Source organism: Anthonomus grandis, chromosome 5 (assembly GCF_022605725.1).
Source record: "Anthonomus grandis grandis chromosome 5, icAntGran1.3, whole genome shotgun sequence".
Lineage (NCBI taxonomy): Eukaryota > Metazoa > Arthropoda > Insecta > Coleoptera > Curculionidae > Anthonomus > Anthonomus grandis.
Genome location: NC_065550.1, coordinates 24,334,016 through 24,357,118, shown reverse-complemented (window position 1 = coordinate 24,357,118; position 23,103 = coordinate 24,334,016). Strand labels below are relative to the sequence as shown.

Sequence of the window (23,103 nt, the reverse complement as noted above, 5' to 3'; positions counted from 1 at the left end):
TACACTCTCACTTATTAACAATATTCCAATAACCTTAATCCTAAAGCTATTTGCTCCAAATATCACAATATTGTTACAGTAAAAATGTTTATTAGGTAAATCCAATTTAGTTCGAAAAGAGGGGTTTCATTGAAACCATAAAGACGATTGCTTTACTACTAGATACAGAAAGATTTAGGGAATGATCTTTTTAACAAATATTCTTTGAACATAAAGTTGGGAATATTTACTGAATCTCAATTTGGGATGTTATAGTACCTGTTTTATGTTAACATGTATTATTAAGGTTTTCTGAAAATGGTCCAGACAAAATGAATGTAGGATTTCCACAGAGCACAGTACTGGAACTAATTTTATTTAAATGAATTTAACAATTTTATTTGCAAGGCCAATGGCCACGAATAAACTTTGTAAAACATATTTTTAAAAATATATTATATTTTTGTTTTATAAAAATATTCCTTTATATTAGTTTACCAGATTTCGGACTTTATAACAGCGAATTCTTTAACTTTATGGACGTCAATAATATGCCTAAGCATAAAAAATTCCGAGGTTTTTTTATGACTACACACCATAAAGTAAGTACTAAAACTAATTGTATTAAAATATTACTTGCGCGATCATCGTCTTGTACCTTGTACTTAATTTAATTTAAATCTACCATATAAGAATAATCCACATATAATTAAGATTATCATTAGATATCTTCGCCATATAAATTAGGAATAGCCAAGGACAATGTAAACCTGTCTTTTAACTTATTACTTTTTAATATATACTTAATAAACTTGTGTAAAAGTGTATTTAGATAACATGTGCAAAGAGTCTGGATTTTCTATTTTCTTTTTGTTTAGGCCAGATCCTACGTATGAATTTGTACGCATCGATTATATATAAGATTTTTTTTTAATCAAAATTAAAATTTTCAAAATTAATTTTAGAGATACCTTTGAACGTGTCTGATAAAAAATGTTGGTATTTAAATGTGCCTGGTACATTACCTTAAATTTAAAAAACTATATTGTCGACAACTATAAGAAACTTAATTACCTGGATCAATATTCAATGGCTGTTTCATCCTTTTCTCCACAGTACCATCGGGTAACTTCACTAAGAAATACGACCCTCCAATGCTGCCTCGCTCCATCTGGATTCTTCGCTCTTCGGCCATCCGTTGCAGCAGAGGCGTCTCCCCAGACTCCTTCGGATACGTGAGTGGTCTCATCAGAGCCCCAAACAATACGCAATTCAAAATGAGCCCAGCCAAAATTAAATTTGCGCCGCGCCAACCGTAGGCTTCTAGTAAAATTTCGGCTAAGGGGGCGAAAGCGAAGGTACCGACCCCCGAACCGCACACCGCTATTCCAGTCGCTAGAGATCTTTTGGTTTCGAAGTAGTAACCGACGCATACTACTGCTGGCAAGTAGATCAAACCGAACCCGATACCGCCGATGAATCCGTAAATTAACATCAGCCAGTTTACCGTCGGGCAGAAAATTGACAAGACGAAGGCTGTAGTAGATATTATGGCACCGGCTATGCATATCGCGCGACAACCGAATTTGTTTGTTAGGGCGCTCACTAGAGGTCCTGCACTAAGATACATTCCTGAGAGGAGAGAGCCCACCCATGCTGTTTTACCCTGAAACAAAAGAGATCGTGTTAAATTGGTGTATTCAATTCAATGTAACTAAAGTAAGCTCCTCGGTATGGTGTTTTTTTACAGCAATTTTTGCCTAAGTAACCTGAGGGTAAAATAATTAGATTTTTTCTATTGTAAGTAACAATTGTAGAATAATTACCTAATAAATTTACACTGATATACTATTAAAACATGTTATTTGGTTGCAAATATAATCGAAATTATTAATTAACAAAGATCTATTTAATTTTTTATTTTGTGATAATTTTGTTCATTATTTTGTTTCATTTCGAAGTCTGTTTATTACCTTGTTCCGATAGTATGGTGATATATAACATCGTTAAAACTTATATCTCTAAAACTAAATCTAACAGCGTTCTTAATATACAATTGTCTTATATTTAACAAGTTCGCTTCTGTTTAGTTTTCTTACTGTTTAGAATACTCTTAGATGCAATTTATTTTTAAATAGAATACCTTTAAGAATATATTTTTGTGTTACAAGTAAAGGTCTTGCATGAGGCACCCGAGGCTGTAATCCCATATGTTAAAACTGACTCAACCAGTGCTTGAAAAAACATTTTTAGCAATGAATAGGAAACAACTTGTCTAAGCTCAAAAAATGTGTGTAACAAGTTTCTTAATTTATTATTTAAAAAGATTATCTGGTTCCGCCATGTCATGCACTGGTCAAAAAAGACGCCTAAATATTTAGCGTTATTTTTTCTAAGAACTTCTTGTGAGCCATTGCATGAGCCTTTTCTCTTACAATTCCAGTCATGAAGGATAACCCTCTCTGCATTTGTCAAGGTTCTGGGAGACATTGCAAAGGTAAGAAAATGTATTTTTTCGACATTAACGGTTAACAGGTTCGAGTCTAACCAGTGTTTAATCATGGCAGTCTCACACCTATCAAAGGCACCGAACCATGCCTGGTCCCGAATTAGGACAGTGTCATCAGCAAAACATATAGTCGTTTAAAAGCTCGGTTAAAAGCTCTGTTAGAGAATTCACATAGATTAAAAACAGAATGGGGCCGAGCACTGTGCCTTGTGGAACATGTCACTCAACATACATAGATGTTGACTTATACTTTTTCTAATTTTTACAACTTGCATTCTTTTGGTTAAGTAAGACTTAAATAGATCCAGTGAAGCACCTCTAATACCTTATTTTTTTACTTATTACCTTAATATTTGTAAACTTCATTAAAAGAGAGTCAGGTGCTCCACCGTGTCGAACGCCTTTGACAGGGCCAAGAAAACCACTAATGGCTAGAGTCCTTTGTTAAAACTGTCGTCTACAAAGTGGGTGGGTGACCTCTGCAATTGCGTCCTCAGTGTTGCGTCCCTAATTGTTGATTTTTTAAGAAGTCTTAGTTTTATACACTTTTCAAGAATTGTATTAATATTACTAGTAACGGTAATCGGTCTGTGATTTATTTTTTCGTTTTATGCTCACTTTTATGTACAAGTTTATAGTTGATGTCTTAAAAATAGTTGGAAAAATACCAGTAGCAAAAATGCAATTTTTTAAATGCTTTAGAGGTTCCCATAGGAAAGTGTGGCATTTTTTTAGAACATTAGCCGATACTTCATTATCACCCCCCATTAAGCAGTTTCTTAAAGAATTAATAATCATTATTAGTTCACCATTTGTAATAGCATTAAAAAACGTAGTTTTGGCTTCGAATGGGGTCGGTTATTTTATTTTTAGGCACTTTTATTTTACTAGCCAATTTTTTATCTATCCTCCAAAAGAATTTATTAAATTCGTTGGCCCTTATGAGAGAATCAGAAATTTCTTGGCTTTTATCATTTATTATAGACCTAATACTTTTTTTTTAATGAAATACAATTGGTAATTTGTTTTACAGCTTGCCAAATTTTTTTAGGGTTTTTTCTACCCTCGATAAGAGAAGATTTGCAATATTGCATCTGGGTTATATTTATTAGTTTTGACAGCTTATTTCTGTATTCTTGATATTTATTGACGAGAGCAAGATCTTGGGGGTTTAGAGCCACATATTTCTATAATTTGTTCCGTTGTCTTATAGAAGTAATTAGTCCTGTGGTTATTCAGGGTTTCAAAGTTTACTGATTAACTCAGGATCAATAATATTTGCGCCATTATAGAACACCTTGCCAATTCATATTACTTAATTTTTCTTTAAGTTTATTTTTGTCTAATTTTTCTCTAAAATGTATATAGTCTGGATATATCTGGTTTTGTATTGGTTTCATTTTTAAATTTAGAAGAACAGGATAGCGATCTGATATACCACTCCTTAATATAACTCCTGAATATAGCATTTGTTTTTTTTATAAATTTTCGATTATTTATATTTATTGCATAATGCACTATGCACTGTGCAAATATCTATGCAAGTCTTTGATTCATCAGCTACTCTAGCAAAATCGTTAACGATGTCCAAATGAACCCAATAGGCCGATGTAGTTGCTAACAGCTTTAGAAATTCTATAGAAAATATTAAGATTAATGCCTATTTATTATTTGATCTACTCTCATTATAGTAAATCTCACATCCATTAATATAAAATTGCTGTAAATTATTAAAGACATGCATTTCAGAAAGTACAGTCAGAAAACTTAAACATACAGTATAACAACTTAAAGAGCACAATAAACTCGTTAAAGTTTGTACTAAGGCCACATATATTTACATAGATTAAAGTCATTAATATTATTGCTAAAATACTTGCAATCATTTATTTGATCACATGTAACACTTGTCCTCTAAAAATGAAGTTGGATCATTGAAGGCAAATAAAAAGTCTTTAATTTAACTATAAAAACAAGAGTTAGGGGACAACATGTCAAGCAAAAAGCAATTTTGTGTACATCATTAACAGTTTTTATTTTAATGACAATAGAGTCTTCATTTTCCCTCACAAAGACACTGGCATGTTTTATCCAGACAAACTTATCCTTAGGCACCATCTTGCCGAAGCCTACGAGCGCTTCGAAATAGTTCTCTTTGATTCACAGTTAGATCTTCATTAATGAAAATATTATTACTCCCACTTGTAATTTAGTGATTGTTTCTGTTGTACTGTTAGGAAAGAAACTAGTAATGGTAAGTTCTCTTTATTTTTATTTAATAGCTGAACTTTGTAATCCCTTGGGCTTAAATCCGAGTCAATGTATTCAATAACACTTTTAACTTTGCTTTTAATCACATCTGAATTTGTTTTCATACCTCTTACTAAATACTAAGTAATAAAATAATTTGAAACCCATGCATTTACAGTGGCGAAGCGTACGAGTAGACAAGGTAGACACTGTCTACCCAAAATTATCCAGTTATTTCTCATTAATTTACTACGTAATTATTTCATGTAATTGTTGAATTCAAATTAAAAAAAAAAACACAGAATATAGTCGCTCTCCTTACTAACATTATATAGTCTCTAAACGGCTATAATATCTATCTATAATATCTAAGGCGCACCCCGCCTGACGCACCAATTAAAATAAAAATGCAGGGCTGACACCCAATTAATGTATGCAAGCCCCCGGAAGACACATTGATATTTGTCTTCGGAAATTTGGAGCATCTAATCGAACCATATACGCATCAAGCAGGTGACAGAGGTCCGCTCGCATCAGTATTCAGCCTATTACGTATGCAAAATTTACTCGCCGGAAAGACATTTGAGCTTTTGTCTATCGAAGTCGACCAGCTATTTTATTATGCTCTTGAGGGTTATTGCTTATGGACACGCTTAATCTGGTCGGCTGCAATACATCTTCAGTTTTGTTTTTTGATGAATCTGCATTTGGCATTTGGTGCGGGCGCGTGCTATTGGGCAGTATGAATAAAAACTTAGCTTTTGCTTTTAGTCAGAAGTATAAGCTTTAGCTTTTACTAGATAGATTTAGCCTTTACTAATAGTATTTGCTGAAATTAAAGTGAATAACCTTTTGCTTTTAATTACTAGCGAAAGCTAGATATTTTAAGTATTTACTTAAAGTTTTTATTTGGTAAATCATCCTATGGTGTTATGCCGTACCCTTTATCGTCTAAAATAAGTCCATAGATCTGTTGACGTCTTCTCATCATACCAAAAATTTTGGTCTACTTAAAATACGACTGTCGTGCACCGAGCCAGGCCATTGAGCATCTACGGATGTAAAAATTTCTTTTGCGTCACAAGTTGCTTGCACATTTATACTACACCATCCTTTCCTATTCATATACTTGTCACCATGTAGCGATGGCGTTATTATTGGTACATGAGTGTCAATTGCACCAAAAGCACAGGGAAATCTATACAACTCTACCCATTCGTTGATTGCCTGGTCAGTCGAGTTTTTTGTAGGAAATTTCATCCAAATTCCTGCCTTTTCAACTATTTTTGGTAAAACGCGAGCTATCGTTTTACATATTGTTGTTCTATGAACTCCTTCTTTTCTGATCCTTATTTGAAATCCAGGATCACTTAGAAATTGCAAAAATATTTGCATTTTTTTTTTGGACTCAATGCACCAACTCTAGTCCCCACTTTTGGCTCCAAAAAATGGTTAGCTATCCAGTCAACATTTTCTTCACTAAATCTATACAGATCGTGGTATTCTTCGGTACGACTTTCTTTTCTTTCGGGATAAAATTTTACAGATCTTATATTCATAAATGCAGCCATTTCTACCAAACTGTTTAATAATACTAAATTTTTAAGGCAGGGTCTAACAAGCTTGCATAAATGTAAGCTTTTCCTTAATATTCTTAGTAATTGCTTATCGTTATTCCCACCATTTTTAGACAATGCTAACAACTTTATCTTTTGCTATTGTATTAATTAGTAAAAGTTACTACTTACTTTTATCCATTGCAAACTAAGCATTTGCTATTAAAATGTAAGTTTTAGCTTTTACTGAATTCTTATTCACACTGCCCATTGTAATTTAATAATTAGTATTTTTATTTTTGGGTGTATAGAAAAGATTTTTTTAGTGGATATTTTAGGGGTTATTTATGAACGACTGTTTGATATTGGCAATTGTATTTTAGTTGTCTTTTTATTTGTCTTTAATTAATTTTAAAATAATGGATATTATGGATCTATATGTTATGATTATACCTATATTGTGTTTTTTTTGTAAGTAGTATATCTTTTTATCCTAGTAGTAATAATTTTTTTCTTTTTTATATTACTACATATTTTTCTCTTTGAGTTAATATTTTATGCGCTTTCATTCTCTATTTCATTAAAGTGAATAATATTGAATACACATTTTTTTTTAATTAACGATTTTTATTGTTTGTCTACCCGAAAGAAAAGTTCACGCTTCGCCACTGTGCATTTACCTGCTCTTACCTAACTATAACTTATATGGTAAATTTATACTTTCAATAGCGTTTTTCAGACCGGGAATTTTGTCCTAACCCATCGATATGATATTCGTTTTCAGCTACTTTTGCCTAAGTAAAAATCATGGTATCTCCTTTTGTTGGCTCTAATTCGCTGTAATGATTTATTGCTGATCTCTATAGTTGTGATACCCCGAATACCAGAAAATAACAATGGTTCTTACCTTTGTTTCCCCATAATAATTAACCATAGGATTAAGAAACACGCCAAAAGTATAGGCGATTCCATCTACGATCATGTTACACATGAATGAAGCGAATACCACCACCCAACCATAACCTCCATCAGGGGGCGGCGGTAGGTCATGGTAGTCGCAATAGGACAGTTCTTCTTCATCTCCTTCTTGTTGTTCTGCTGTCAGGCGGGCGGCTTCTTCGCACGCTACTTCACTGTCGGTCTGAAAAAGAAAAAAAAATTGATTTGTTTATACAATATGTTTTTAATAAAAGGAAATAAATTTTCTAACCGCATAAACGGGCAACGGTCAAAAGCGCATTTTTCTAAGTGTTCTTATAACATATCACTTTTAAATAAATTCAATCGTTTAAACTTGATGAGTTTCCACTAAAACGAATTTCAAATATAGAGAAATTACTCATAGTATAGTGATTGCCACAATGAAATTTAACATTGTCGACAACGATAGTGAAACCTAGTTCAGTAACCTTTCATTATAACATAAACTTTTTAACAAATATATCCAATATGTACCGCCCATATAATATACCCAGAAACTATTACTGTTTATAATAACAAATTTCTTAAAACCGTGGTAATAAACAACATATTACGTAGAGATGACGTCTTTCAGGAAAAACCAGTATCATCATAAAGCAGAACAATATATCCTGAATGAATACAATAAAAAACATAAAGCCAAAGAAGTATATATCAATACCAGGTTAGTAAACCTACAAATTATTATCCGTTTATATGTGGCCTTGTATGGTTACTTGTGGCGCCTAACACAATAAATTTACACTAACAAGACTCGGGTCTCTTGTTAAATCGCAATAAATTTGCTTGCTCGCAAAAATATAGCTTTTATTGCTTAAGTACCACTTTAGTGTTATTTTAAGGCAGCTAAACCATTTTTATTCATAGGTGCATTAGTAGGAAGTTAGTTTGGTAAATACGAGATTTATTGCTTTATGTTTCTTACCAAGGTAAAGCTGAAATAAAAATCTAATAATTTTATAAATGATTCAAACTATGTATAGGAGGTTATTATAATGATAACATGTTCTTAAAACAATTATATAGCTTAATTTTCTAGATTTTTTTTTCGGTTTCATATATAACGAAAAAATACAGTTGAATTAATTAAAACTGTGCATTTTACCAAACAAACAAAAAATTTTAAGACGTCATACTTTTTAATTATATAAAACACGTTACGTTAACAACTGAAATAAGGGGAGACTTTTGTATTGGATTTCAAATATTTCTTATTTTTCATTATCAATGTGCATGTATCCATTATCAATATTTACTTATCCCAGGCAGTAAAAAATCCAGGTTAATGTTTTAAAAAAATTGAGGTTAATATGTAAATGTCAAGTTGTTATGTTAAAGTAGTCGTGTGATAGAGCAGCAAACATATAACATTTTCCAATTTAAACTCTTTCTAAAATCACTAGTTCTGAAAAATATTAATTAAAGTAAACTATGACGTTTTTTACAAAATCACCCTGTGATTCCAAATGTAACATAGAATATTCTGGACGAAATATTTTGAGAATATATTTTTAGTGAGAAGGAATTTTTCATTCTCGTATATTTCCAGATGGTTGAAACACTTTCTGAACAACTCAAAAATAGGAAAGTTCAGTACAGGTTTACAGGTAATCAAAGAAAAATTATTCTATGTTGGAAAAAAGGATTTTCTATGATATTTTTTATATTTTGTCAGCGATAGAAAAAAGTGTATTTATATTTCTAGTCAACCCAAGTCATTTACTTATTGCTTTTTAATTGAAAGAGGCAATATTTCAATATGGGCCAAAGATCCATCCATTATATCCTAATGACATCTTAAAGACTAGTTTCCCTAATCAGAAAAATAAAAACAGAAAACAACACAAGTTTAATATTCAAAATTTCAAAAATGTATAATAAAATCAAAAAAGTGTATTTTTTTAAAATCTTTGTCGATAATATTTCGTCATAAAATTAAATGGAAATGTTTTGGCCTATCTTAATATTCTTGATAACGAAGAATAAATAATAAATATTAATCTTAAATTAACTTAATAATCTCGTGACTTTCTCACGCTGAACCAAATACTTTATTATCAACGACAGTTTAACTCATTAACCCAAATTATTTGGATTGCCTAAAGTAGCAATAAATAGTCAATAATTTTATATTATTAATTATTATTTTATACAGGTTTTATTCTTACTTTTTGGAATTAACTATTAAAAATTCGGTTTCAGCTTAACAGCTTTGTATCAATATTGAATAAATCAATTAGGTCCTAGGAGAGTAAGTAAAATGATTTAAAAATGAATTTGCAACTGTGCAAATCGAGGCAAAAAGCGAACAATAGTATTTTAAAGCAAGTTGTAATTTAATACAAAACGTTTATATGCCATATTTATGTACAAGCCTTAATCAATTAGGCAGTTCCTAGAAGTGAATTTTAGTGATATAGACACATGCTTAATTTACTTTTTTTATAGCCTAACAATGCAAATAAATTATTGTCTGCTTAGTATGCAACAAATTAAAATCACGTGAAAGATAAATGGTTAAACCATCTCGTATAACCACATACGCTCATATCAATTAAAGTTAATAGCAATATTTACCATTTAAATTACATTGAACTAAGCAAAATTTAACAAGTTACAGTTCGCGCAAGGTGATCACGTACCCCTTAAAGTCATTTTTGTATTTTTTTTAATTTGCTATTCTAAAGTTAACCCAGTTTCTACAACGTAAAATAGATCACGCAAAGTGCTAATATCTCCCTCAACACGTTATTATTTCTGCAACTAACAGTTTATCGTTTATTTCAAGGATTAATAACCCAAGGTAAACATCGCTTTTGCATTATTTTTATTGCTATGTGATTACAGATCCTAGATTAAATGCCAACAATTATTGTTATGAAATCAGCAAGGTTTTCAGCGAAATCTGAATAAAAAACCTAATGATTATGTGTGTAAAACATCATTCAGTGGTTTTAAATCATTGTGTGAGTAGGTTGGTATGAAAATAACGAGGAATTATATTTTCACATGGTTTACTGCATTACTAGTTTGGTGATATACTCTGGATGAAGTTTTCTGGAATAAACTGAATAAACTTTTTCTAGACAGTTTAAATACTTTAATTATTTTTCTGATATCTTTAACAGAAAAAATAAAGTTGGCTTCAACTACGTGAATAAAAAATTCCTTCCATACGTTCAAGTCTTAGTAATATACGAGTTTTTTTTTAAATAAAATTGAGTACAGCAATAATGAGTTAACTTAAAAATATAAAGCAATTATTTTAGTTAGGATGATTCACAAGACATAAAACATGAACTGGTTAAAATATGTGCCAAAAAGCCTTATAATAATATATCTACAGTTCATTTATTGTTTTAATTCAAAAATTCACTTTAAAGTCGTAATAGAACAAATAAATTTATTATGTAATAGCATCCTACAATTTAATTATCTTAAAACATTTAGGAAAGAAGTTTTTTGATGAGAAGCTAGTGGGTGATGATGATGTTTTAAATTCAATAAAATTCTCTAGTTTATTCCCTAATAGTTTAATTAAGCATATTAATCCTTAATCCTATCCTTAAATCGAAAGATCATATCAATATTGGAAAATCTAAAACTACTTTAGAAAATCAGTATGCAAAAACTTACTCTCTTGTTGACCATGTTACCTCAACTTTAAAAAGTTCACAAAAGATAAATTTAATTTAAAAATATGGGGCCATGTCTGAAACTGATCCTAAAAGCACGTTTACTTATGCCACCTTAGAACAAAAATGGTCGGTTCGAAATGAACTTTATCTGCCTGTTACTGATAAATCAAGTACTTAAGATTATTAAACTGTAATTACCGATATACCTGATGGGATCATGGTAATACTTGATAGACGATAAGGATCATTACCCAAATAACAATATGATCGTAAATGTATTTTAGATTGGAATTATTTAGAAAATGATTGATTTGAACCTTATTAGCATTAAAAAAATTTTTGTAGTATTAATCTTCAGTTCTGATAACAAAACAATTTAGAGGTCTCTGTGATATAGGAAATAAAAGCAATAAACTATGCAGGGTTGAGACATTATATAATTTTGGGAACCAGAAGATGATATACCGTAGATTTTTTTAAAGGTTGCAGATATGCACCCAGATAAGTGATGGAAATGATCAGAAAAGACAAGCTTAGTGCTGATAACCAAATCGAACTTTATATGCGAGGTAATGAAATGGAGGATTAATTTTAAAAATCACATTTTTGGGTATTTGATGAAGAGAATTACACAATAATATAGGAAACACATAGATTGATCAGATAAGCACTGCTATAACGATTAATCTTATTAGCAACAAAGAGATAATCAAAGAAGGTAAATTAAGCGATGATAATAAATCCGAAATTCATATGCAAGGGATTGAAGAGAAAGAACTAATTTCAGGAATCAAATGTGAAATAAAATTATGCAAAAATATTCGAATTAACAAAGAAAAATTAAAGACCCTAGTTAGAGATGATTACATGGGGTTTCATAAACTAAAAATTGTAGACAAAAGGGACTAAAAAATATATTTTTTAGAAATTTACGGTATAAATTTTATAAGTTTAATTGAACTGACCGTAATAAATAAATAAAATGAAAATGCATTTAGTTAAAAAACAAATGGCGTCACATCCTTATTTGAGAAACTTTTTAGTGATTAAACAGACCTCCAAAATAATGAAACAGTCTGAACGGAGAAAATGCTAATAACGTGACTAATAAAGGGAAAACTGAGGTCGATGCTCGCCATGTCGCGTTTAACACAGCACCTAGACTCAGCATTAAATTTGCCAATAATCATTTGCTTTGAGTTCCACGATTCGGTTTTATTCATTTATGAGGTGCGGTCTAGAATTTTCATTAGGGAAAACCAAGCACGATGCCTTAACCACGTTTTACTTTAAGATTCTACGAAAGAAATTAGTTTTTTATTTAGTATTTTTAGGATTTATTTAAATTGTTTTTAAGTTAGCTAATATGATAATATTAAAGTCAAGATATTTTTGTCTTAATAATTCTCTTTAAAAATACTAATTAATGGCTAAAGGCATTAGATGAAATGTATTACAAAATATTACGTAAATCAATTTTTTTGGAAAACGCTGCTAACCATAAACAGTTCAATATTTTTGATTCTGTCAAAAAAAAACTTAAAATGGAGAATATTCCCTCTCATTCCTATAATAGATAACAACTCTTATTGAAAGCAGCTTGGAAGCAATTAATGATTTCAATGAAACTCATGATGAGAACACCACATATACCAATATAATATTATCAATGATAATTTTTGTGTTAAAGTTGATAATCAACTATGATTTAACTCACGTTACACTGTTAAAGTAAATTTTCTTTTAAAGAAACATAATTCAGCGTGATAATTTTCCCATAAGGACTTTTAGGATAAATTATCTCTACCTATTATCATGTCCTACTATTATACATACTTCGAACTTTCTTATTTTGAAGGCATAGTATCTACTATTGTCTTTGTTTTGGTTTAATCTATTATTTTTGCCCTTTGACACGTAAACCTAAAAATATTTAAAAAAAAGTGATCGTTATGGTTCAAGTACCTAATAAATTGGATAAAATAGTGTTTAAAAAGAAAAATAAAGAAAAAAAGAAAATGTCTTATATCACGTAAGACCAAATCTTGTGTATAAGCATGCTAAAAACTAATAGAAAACCAACACATATTTCTAAACTATAAAACTTTTCAAAAACAAATAGAAATAATAAAACAGGCTTAAAAATAAGTAACTATTGCCAAAAACAGAAGTATTTCAGTGTATCCGATATAAAAAGCTCATAAACTGACCCAAAATTGGGCAAACCCGGATAGTACTAGCTGCACTCCGTAAAAAGAATTAATTAGGGGAAAATCTACCTGACGAGTCATATGACTAGTGCTAGAGGAAGGTTGAAGACATTTATGAATAAGAGTAGCTGTTTCGAAAATAAAAAGAGAAAACAGAGTTAGGATTTTGCGAAATATAAAGAGGGGTTTACAAGAATCTCTTAACCCTCCAGAACATACTTTTTTTTAAATAAATAATGTTTACTAGCTTAAACCCCAAAAGGGCAACGAAAATAAGACTCAATGGGAACAAGTACACTGAACGTGCAACCACTCCTCCCAGCTCATGTATGGCCATTCTTACTACAAGACCTCTAGAGGACAATTTTCATGCAAAATTTAGGATATGATCTTCAAATCGAAGGTGATCATCAATGGTAATACCAAGGAACTCACAGTTTTCTTTGTTTTGCAAGGAGGACTCTTCACTTAACATCATGCCCTGGACGGCACACTTTAACCCTATAATAAAGATATTACCCACAATGAAGACAAGGCTAGTTAAAGCTCACCACCCTGATAAAATCTTAAGATTCTCAAAATCCTGAGCTCTAATGGAATCAGATATTTTATGACTCCACAATATGGTGGCTTCATCAGTAAACTCAACCACTTTGCCTTGCAGTCTCAATGAGCCTAAGTCATTAACATACAGCAAAAATAATAGTCCTCCTAACACTGAACCTTGAGGTATTCCAGAGTTAAGGGATCTAGAATCAGATAAACACCCAGATACTATAACTCTTTTAGTACCATTTTATTAGGAATATGGGTAGAACAAAAACACATTAATAGGAACTATTCTTTTATTTGTGCTTTTAGGTTTGACGAAAATAGAATAACGAATGAATTTCTTTTTCATTACAGACCGAATCAAGAGGTATTTTGTATATTATAAAATAACTGCGTCGGCTATTAGAACCAAATTCTGTTTCCATTTAATAGATGACGAGGATATCGGCTTCAGATAGAAAATAAACGGAACAAGAAGGAATAACTGATGCCTGCTATATAAATATAATGAGACAGTTTTGTAAATAAAATTATTAACCAAGTTAAATACATTTGATAGAGCTTAAACAATAGTATTTCATGATCTACACAATCAAATGCCTTGAATAGATCATAAAACACTGCCGCCATCGACTCTCCAGAATTCAAGGACACACAGATACTCTCTAAAAAGCTAAAAACAGCATCATGAGTCCCTTTACCAGTATGAAATTTAAATTGATTTGAAGATGAAATACTATTATGTTGTGAAAAAACAAAATTCTGCTTTTTGCAAGTTTCTCAAATATCTTGGAGAGGGTAGATAAAATAGAAATTGGACGTAAATTACAAGGCTCATTAAAATTTGTAAAGAATATTCAAATGGAGTTGACAAGAACAAGGACTATTTAACACTATCTACAAGACCGGAAATTGGATGAAGCACATAACACTGCTAACGAGAATCAAGGAGCAATCACTGTCTTATCCCACAACATAAAAGCAAACTAGGTTTAACTGATAATCCAAAGTGCATATGCAAAAAGGAAGGAACACAGTAAATCACCTAATATTTGACTGCCCAAGGACGAAGAAAAATCCAAATAACGGTATAATCAAAGTATATAGATTAGACTGTGGTATAATATGGCAAGAACAGAAAACAAAGGACCAATAAATATTCAAAATTTATTCAGTGCCCCAAATTCCAAAGCGACTTAAAAAATAATAGAACATTTAATTAAGAATGACACAAAACCATAATTTTGGTGTATGATAAATCACATATGTTTATGCTTGAGCTTGTTTGCAGGCTATTCTGGATGAACTTATTTCTGCAATAGCCACACAGCGAGAAGTCTTAAATCTTAACCCTACCCTTTTCCAAAATTTAAGTCAGAAGTCTGAGAAGGCGGGTTTAAAGACACACTTATTATTGAAGGTCTATTCTAATTAAGGAACAAGAAGAAAGAACATTCATATTTTGTTTAAATTTCATGCTTAATTAACATAAGTCATATATATACTATAATTTTATATATTTTTTAAGTGCAATGGTTTTTACATTTTACATGAGACATAAAAATTGTGTATTAGCACAAATGATGTCATCCTACGTTTCACACAAAAACTATTACATTTTTACGATACAAAACTGGATATTATTCATGCTTGGCCTAACCTTAATAATAAGTAGCGGTTTTCTAGGGCAAGTTTCAATGTTGTATTATTATGTCGCGCGCTTATATAATACAGTACTCAAGGTTACCGTTGCATCGCGCCTATTATGCATGGGATTTGTAATTATTTAAAAATCCATATTTTATCTTATGTTAATCAATATTTAAGTCATATATTAATGAAATTTTTAAACACTTGTATTTTTTGAGTGCCCTAAAGATGTATTAATTTAGGTCGAAACGTTGGAGTTACCACAAAAATGCTCGATACACTTAAAGTAAGTTTGTACCTGCAAATGCTTAGTCCAATTAAAATATATTTTTAGTACACAATCGTTAATCAAAAAAATTGTGTACATAATCATCCCAGACAAAATTATAAAAACTCCAGCCGAATTTCGGCATCCAGACCAGATAACGGGAAAATGGATTTGATAGCAGTATTATCTCTCTCTCAACTATTGTACGAATTTTGTATTCCTTGTGCTCTATAGAGTATTTGTCCGTAAAGGTTTGAGGTAGCTCTATTAATATTAATTATTGAACTTTTTTTTCCGCTTATCTTAGTTTAAATACCCGATAATTAAAGATAAATATTGACATTCCTAACAAAATACCCACTATTACCATATAATTCCAGTGAGTTATGGTGTAATAACGGCTGGTTGATTATTCGTATAAACTTTTTGCTGACATATCAAAAAACCAACAGAAGTAGAATATGTGACCTTGGAAAGATAGCAAAAGTTGTTTCAGCGCAGTTTTTTACCCGTACGCAGTTCACACGAAATCTAGTAAATTGATTAATGCGTTTTATATTTGCATAAGGATTAAATTAGCGCATATAGGATAAAGTTATAATTTCATTTAAGCTAAAGTCCGTGCAAAAATTTATTTTGTTTCAATTCAACTGAACGGAATTTCAATTTTTCTCAACTAGTCGAGAACGTTACTTCTCCCTTGATGACGCGAATGACTGAAGTTCACTAGTACCATAAATTTTCATTAAATTATCTTTTATTTTCACACACAAACAAATCATTCATATCATAAATAAACTAATGTGGAAAATTCCTTAATAAAAATACTAATCCGTTGAACAAACAATTTCAATATTCTTTTTAAAACTAGAATAAATGATTAACTACGACGTGTTAAAAGCAATTTATACAACAGTTTTAAAATTGATGACATCACTTTCAAGTACAATGGCGCACTTTTGTTCCTTAAACTTCTTTCAAATAAAAGATTATTCAAATAAAATTGTCAGGGATGTCCCCATACAATATTTACTGCGTTTAAAGTGAAATAAAAATAGAGAAGCTTAAAGGGATGAGTTCGAGCACATTATAGTTCTTTAACCAACCTCATTTAAAATTCAAGCCAAACCAAAATTAGCAATGAAAATAACTCGACCAAAGGATACGGTACAAAATTTAGAATGGCATGAATAACGAAGCGAATTTGGAAACATTTATTAAAACCGGGAAAATTACCAGGATTTCACGAACGCGGACAGGCTGAACTCGGTTGCCAAAAACAGGTCACAATGGAATTTTCTTGGGATAAAAACAAAAACAAGTTACCATTTTGTATCTCATGGTATTATTGATAACGCAAAAGAAGGAACATAAAAATTCCCTTTAATCAAGAAAATCGCAGCGAATCAGTAAAATGCAGACAAAGAACGACACGAATGGGTGCAATGTTTCCGGAAATGGTTTAGTTAGAGGTCAAGAATCTGTGCGATGCGCCTTGTAAATATAGACTGCGAATATGAAGTTGAATTCTCGAAATTAGAACGTCATCGGAGAACAAAAAAATGGTTTGTTTGTTTAACGGGAAATCTCCTGTGACCTCTTTTTATTTTTGGGACAGTTTATACAGAGAAGCGCATTTTAATATAACTTATTTTTCAAATTTCTGATTAAAAAAGGGAAGCAGAGCCTTTAGTAAATAGGAACAATCCTATATGTTAATTTATAAAGAAATCATGACATTTTCGTCTAGTGAAAAGCTTCAGGACTTTTGATTCTTTACTTCTTTTAAGAAATGTTCAAATAAATCAAACAGAGTGTGTGTAGAGCAAAAAACTTATTATTAATAGCAGATAAATGAACAACCATTCCAGAAGCAAAGCCCTCATTGTTAATTTAGGAGTCACAACCATAAAAGGACGTACGATGATTAAAAAATAATAAAATTTTAAAACAAACAAGGAGATCATTTTCTTTGAAAGATCTCGTCTCATCTCGCAAGTTCAAACATTAATGGTAACATAAAATTGCGCATAATATTAGAGGTTGAAAATAATCCTCTTGTTCTTCTTCTTACTCCTTCTCCATTTCGGAGGTTGATGATAGTCATCATTGCTTTGATTTTGGAAATGTCTGACTTGCATATAGTCAGATGACCTGATTGAACCATTTTCTCCGAAGTTTATAAGCCAATATGTTCTTTTCCTTCTAATAGATTTTTCTGCCATACTTTAGATTTGTTTTAATTTTATTGCATTTCAACAGTAAATACAAAACTAGTAAAGGTAAGGTTGTTTTACTGAATCTTCCCAAAGACCAGTTTGATTTCGGCCCAAGAAGCAGCACAAATTATGCCATATTTAGTTTCCTGCAGTATTTCTATACAGAGCTCAATGCGATGAATGTCATCTTTGATTTTTCAAAAGCATTTGACTGTGTTAGTCATAGAATTTTGATGCAAATGATTAAAAGATTTTGATTTAGAGTAACTGGGTTAAAATAGTTTCAATTAAAGGCTTAAAAGCTTTCATCTGAACATTCAGTGTGGAGTACCTCAAACTTTGACCTCTTTTATTCCTTATTTATTTTAATGATCTGACAGATTAATATGGGTGGTTTACCCTTTTTGCGGACACCACAATAATTTTATGGTAAGCTACAGATTCTTTTGATAGCAACTCTGTTGATTTCTCTAAATTAAAAGTTTGGTTTAATGCAAATAAGTTCTCAATTATTATTGGCAAAACAAGTATTGTGGAATTTTATTGCAATCCTTGATGGTTTTAAAATTGGTCTCTTAATTTCAGTAAGGCAGGTCTAAAAATTGAGTAAAAGAGTTGTGAAGTAAAAACGGTAGCTCCTGAAATCTTATATATTAATAAGTTAAAAAAAGTACCATCCATACCACATAACGTAATGAATAAATTAAATTCGTAATTCGTATGATGGTTTAACGTGCATTCTGGCAGATTTAAAAACATTTTTAGGGTAAACCCATCTATCTCAAATGATTGTGTCAATGTCATTTATTGTACTACGAGGCTCTGCTAATACTATGGTCATAAAAAAGAAACTGCGTACGTTTTGATTGGGGAGGTAAAAAAGTGGATCATAGAAAGAGTTAAAGTATTCATTTAGAACATTAAGAAGTCTGAAGTGGGTCACATATTATATTACATAGGGAAAAAGGAAATTCAAATCGTTTCTTTTATAGGCGAGTAGGTGTCAATCGTGTCATCCTTCTAGGTTAAAATATTATTATGAAAATGTAAATACGTTAATTATTCCTCCTAATTTTTGTACTATTTTATTAGTATTCTGTAGTTAAAGTTGATTCGTAGGGTTTATTTAGGGTTCTACATACGTTTGGTTTATTATTTTTATCTATAGCGTCTAGTTTTTAAGTAGTTTATCTTGTTTGAGAGCCCCATTTTTGTCCCAATTTAGGTTATTTAGGTTATATTGTTGTAAATCCCTGTAGTTTTAATTTTCTAGAATTTGTATACTTTGCTTGCTTTGACTGTCAGTATTCTCCTAAAATTACTGGTCTCTTTGGGAAAAAACAATGAAGATAATTCTAAATATTTCGAAACTGTTCCGTTTGTTTTGAGCTTTAAAATGGATGTAATGAATCATTAACAGAATAGTTATCAATTATTCACATTTTATTATTATTTAATACAGCTAGTATTTAATATATTTTATATTATGTATTATTAAAATTATATAGTATGAATTAATTGATGACATGTTCTATCTCCCATTATATTGAGGACCTCTGTAAAATTTCCATATATCTATCATTCTATACATGAAATCAATTAATTCAATATTTCAAGGAAACAATTAGCATAATAAAACCAAGCATACATCCCAGCTGCGATACTGAGTGATGAAGTAACCAATCTCTTACCTTGGCCTTTATAGTCACCTGACCTAAAACTAATTAAGAACATGTGGAACTTCAGATCGGGATCTTCGGTTACAAGTTATAATTCGAATCCCTTCCAAATAACTTGAAAACGACTGATGAGGCGAAAAGGATATTGTACATATACATATTATATACAGGATAATGAATTATATAAATGATATATATAAATCAATTTTATTACTACATTACATCACTCTGCCAATAAATATTTCATTCCTATAAAAATTAATAATTGATATTGTTTTGTAGGTTGTGATCTGGCCTATTTATGAAACCTACTTAATAATGACTATTGCTCGACAGCTCATTCATATTCCGTTCATTGCTCCGGTTACTACACAATCATTTCTAGTATAACAACACACAGTACATTAAAACTATCCATAAAAAATTAAATTCGCGGCCTCCAAGTCGATAACAACTTATTTTAAAATAGCATTTTCACGAAGGTTGTCTCTATTTTCGGGCGGATCTTTTTTGACGACTGCCGTGTTGTATACATACATATATACGATTTGCGTGCTTAAACAAAGGAATATAATCCTATTGACCTTTACTCGACCAAGCATTTCCTGAAACTTATTGATGTGTCCTGCTTTTTATGCCAATATCTCACGAATATGTGTTTCCTTTATACCAGGTAAAACTGTCATTGTGATGCTTATTGATTTATTTATTTTCTCGTAAGTCGTTAAAAAAATTGATATTTTTACTGTTTGCTTGCTGATGGGGATTACTTCATACTTTTTTTTAGAAAATGATATGGTGTTTACAATCTTCAAGCTTAGAGTAAGGCCTAAAACTATATTATCAAAATAGCAAGATGACATGTAAGAGATAAAATGATATCATTTAAAACTTGCCTTTGGTCCATAAACGTCTTATGGTCTAAAATAATAATGTCATTTCGACGTCTTTATGACCTTTTTTTTATATCTCTGATGCCTTTTTACAAAATTTTCATGACGTCATTTTTGATGTGACATGTGTAACTCACTTAAAGATTTGCCGAAATTTACTAGCGAAGACGCAATGAACTAACACAACTTTAAGTCCAATATATCCCAACTTGAATATGAATTAATAAGTTATGATAAAGAGCGTTTTTTTCAAAAAAGATTTAAATTTTTCGAAATTTTTTATCCAAAAAGCAGTGAAATTTAAAGTAATAATCCTTATAATAGCACGTTCTTTACTAGAGAAATTAATTGGCAAACTAGCCCAATCCAAGATATTAAAGTTATTAATTGTCCCTGGTTTTTAATTTAATTAACAACCGTATTCATTCAATAAAATTCGTTCTAAAATTAAATTATTTTTAAATCGAAACTAGCATTTTTCATAAACTGTCAATTAACTGTTAATCTAACCGATGTTACGTTTGGGCAAAGTTTACTGAATAAAATACTATTTAGTATTTTATTCAGTAAACTTTGGTTTGGGAGAGAGACTCAATTATCCTTTATATAGTTACAATTTACTTTAAATTCTAATTAATTTTCATAAGAAAAAGGAATGGACCGAAATTATATACACCAAAAATATCATTAAATCACCCTTTTTCAAAAAATTCAATGTGCTACGAAAAAAATCGCTTTAAGCCAATTAAATTTTAATGTCCGTCACATTGTAATTATCGGCTCTTCAGCAATGTAATAACAAGCAGGTCTAAGTAATTTTTGCTCAGATTTAAACGTCTTAGAAACTAAGATAATTATTGATCTTCCATAATTTTAATCCGTTTTCAAAACGATTCAATTCCCATGAAAACGTATAATATATTAATTTTGAAGAACCTGTGGGTGGAAAGCAGCTGCTAGAAAAGCATCAGAATTTCTCTTTAAAAATATTATTACGAATTTGAAGGTAAAAGAAATTTTTATATACATATTCAATATCAGTATTGATGGAATTCGACTGATTTGTTATTTTTGTTCCTTTCTCTCTCTCTCTCTAAACTTCTTTGCGGAAGTAGGTTAAGTTAGTTTGCAAGTAGATTGGATGTAAAAGATACTATATCTCAATATCATTTTATTGTAAAATATATATTATTGGGTCATTACTTAATTATTGATTTTTTTTCATAGAGTTACCTATTTAACTTTAAAGAACATTGAACTTAATTTTTAAACAAATTTCATAAATAATTAAAATTGATATTTTATCATTTTTTTTAATGTTTTGCATATTTTAACTATTTTTTAATTATCCACTTTTCTAAAAGGCAACCATAAAAAATACCAAATTATTAACATAAAAAAATAAATTAGTTTTTCTAAAGTTAAATATTTTATATAGGTTATTCCTATTGGCCTATTCTTGTTAAATACAATACATTAGTTGTATTAAACCCAATATTGATTATTTTGGTATATGCCAATAATATATATTGCCATTGTATATTGCTTTATTATGATATACCAGAATTTTTCAACTAAAACACTCTTGGAACATATCAGTAATTTACTGAACATTCAAAACTTCATTGATGGCATATTCCAGGAATATCTACTAAATCAGGAAAATTAATCATGCATAAAATGCACGTAAAAAAAGTAAAAAATTTGACTTTGATTACTTTCATATTTGTAGTGGTTTGCCATCCTTTGGCTGTTCATGATCAAAGGCCTGGATAGACTTTCAAAAAACTGTAAGAATAAAGCTAAATGCTATTCTTAATTTCTTATAGTCATGCTCATTTATTTTCCCCTCATTAGCAACCTTTAGCCAGAATAAAGTTTGATTTCTGTTGAATCTAAAAATCTACTTGATCACTTTAAGGCCAATGGTGAAGATTGTCCTGGTTCCAAAATCCTAACGATCGATTCGAATAGTTCTCCATTTTTAAAACCAAATGAATAATTAAAAAAAAAATAATTACGAGACACCCACCCTGCTTACTTGGCTGATTTTCCTAGACCTGGGCTGTCTAATATCGCTCAAATTGCCAGTAGACATACTTCCAACTGAACTCGATCACAACTCCACACAGTCACATAAAATAGTATAATATATTTGCCCAAAAAATAAAGGTTAATGTTTCAAATGAAAACTGAACAACGATACCGTCAATGTGAACTGAAATCGGCACGACGGCAGCACGCCCATTTTTTCCGCAACAACCGATCGAGAGAGAAAAAGGCAACCGCACGTGGTAAACGGTACTGCTGATATTTCCAACTGGCTCGAATATAGATAGCAGGACTAGAAGGCGGCAGGCGAACAGCTATCGCGGGTTTCATAGTAAATATAAATTAAACTCTATGGCCAAAAGATGACGTCAGTCGCGAACGAATGTAGCTCGACGGCGACGATAAACTCGTAAACGCGTTTATTAGCGTGTACTAAGTGTTTTTGTGGGTCGGATATTAATCTGGATCTCGGAAAAAATATAGTTATCGTGATAAATTAATGTTCACCTTTTATTGTTTGTTAACTGAAGCCAGTGGTAAATTAGTAAAAGAAAACTTTGTTCGACTCGTAGGCTTTACTCAAAATCTAGCTTTTCTTATTAGTAGTTTCAACAATACTACTTTAAGCAAATAATTAGAAAATCTACAAGAATTATCTATAGATCTT

General features: G+C 30.7%; 1 protein-coding gene across 4 annotated transcripts in view; it reads right to left on the bottom strand.

Annotated features, from left to right (window-relative positions):
- LOC126736623 (monocarboxylate transporter 3) overlaps positions 1-23,103 on the bottom strand; it is a 39,966-nt gene that overhangs the window by 8,845 nt on the left and 8,018 nt on the right. The window contains exons 1-3 of one of the 4 annotated variants that reach the window (XM_050441071.1): positions 22,426-22,748; positions 7,202-7,435; positions 1,054-1,645 (exon numbers count right to left, since the gene is read on the bottom strand). In XM_050441071.1, coding sequence (XP_050297028.1) covers positions 1,054-1,645; positions 7,202-7,435; positions 22,426-22,482 — 883 coding nt within the window. In that variant the 5' untranslated portion in view covers positions 22,483-22,748. Of the gene's footprint in view, positions 1-1,053; positions 1,646-7,201; positions 7,436-10,911; positions 11,053-22,416; positions 22,749-23,103 lie in introns of those variants that run through there. The other 3 variants (XM_050441070.1, XM_050441072.1, XM_050441069.1) reach the window with 3 other exon arrangements.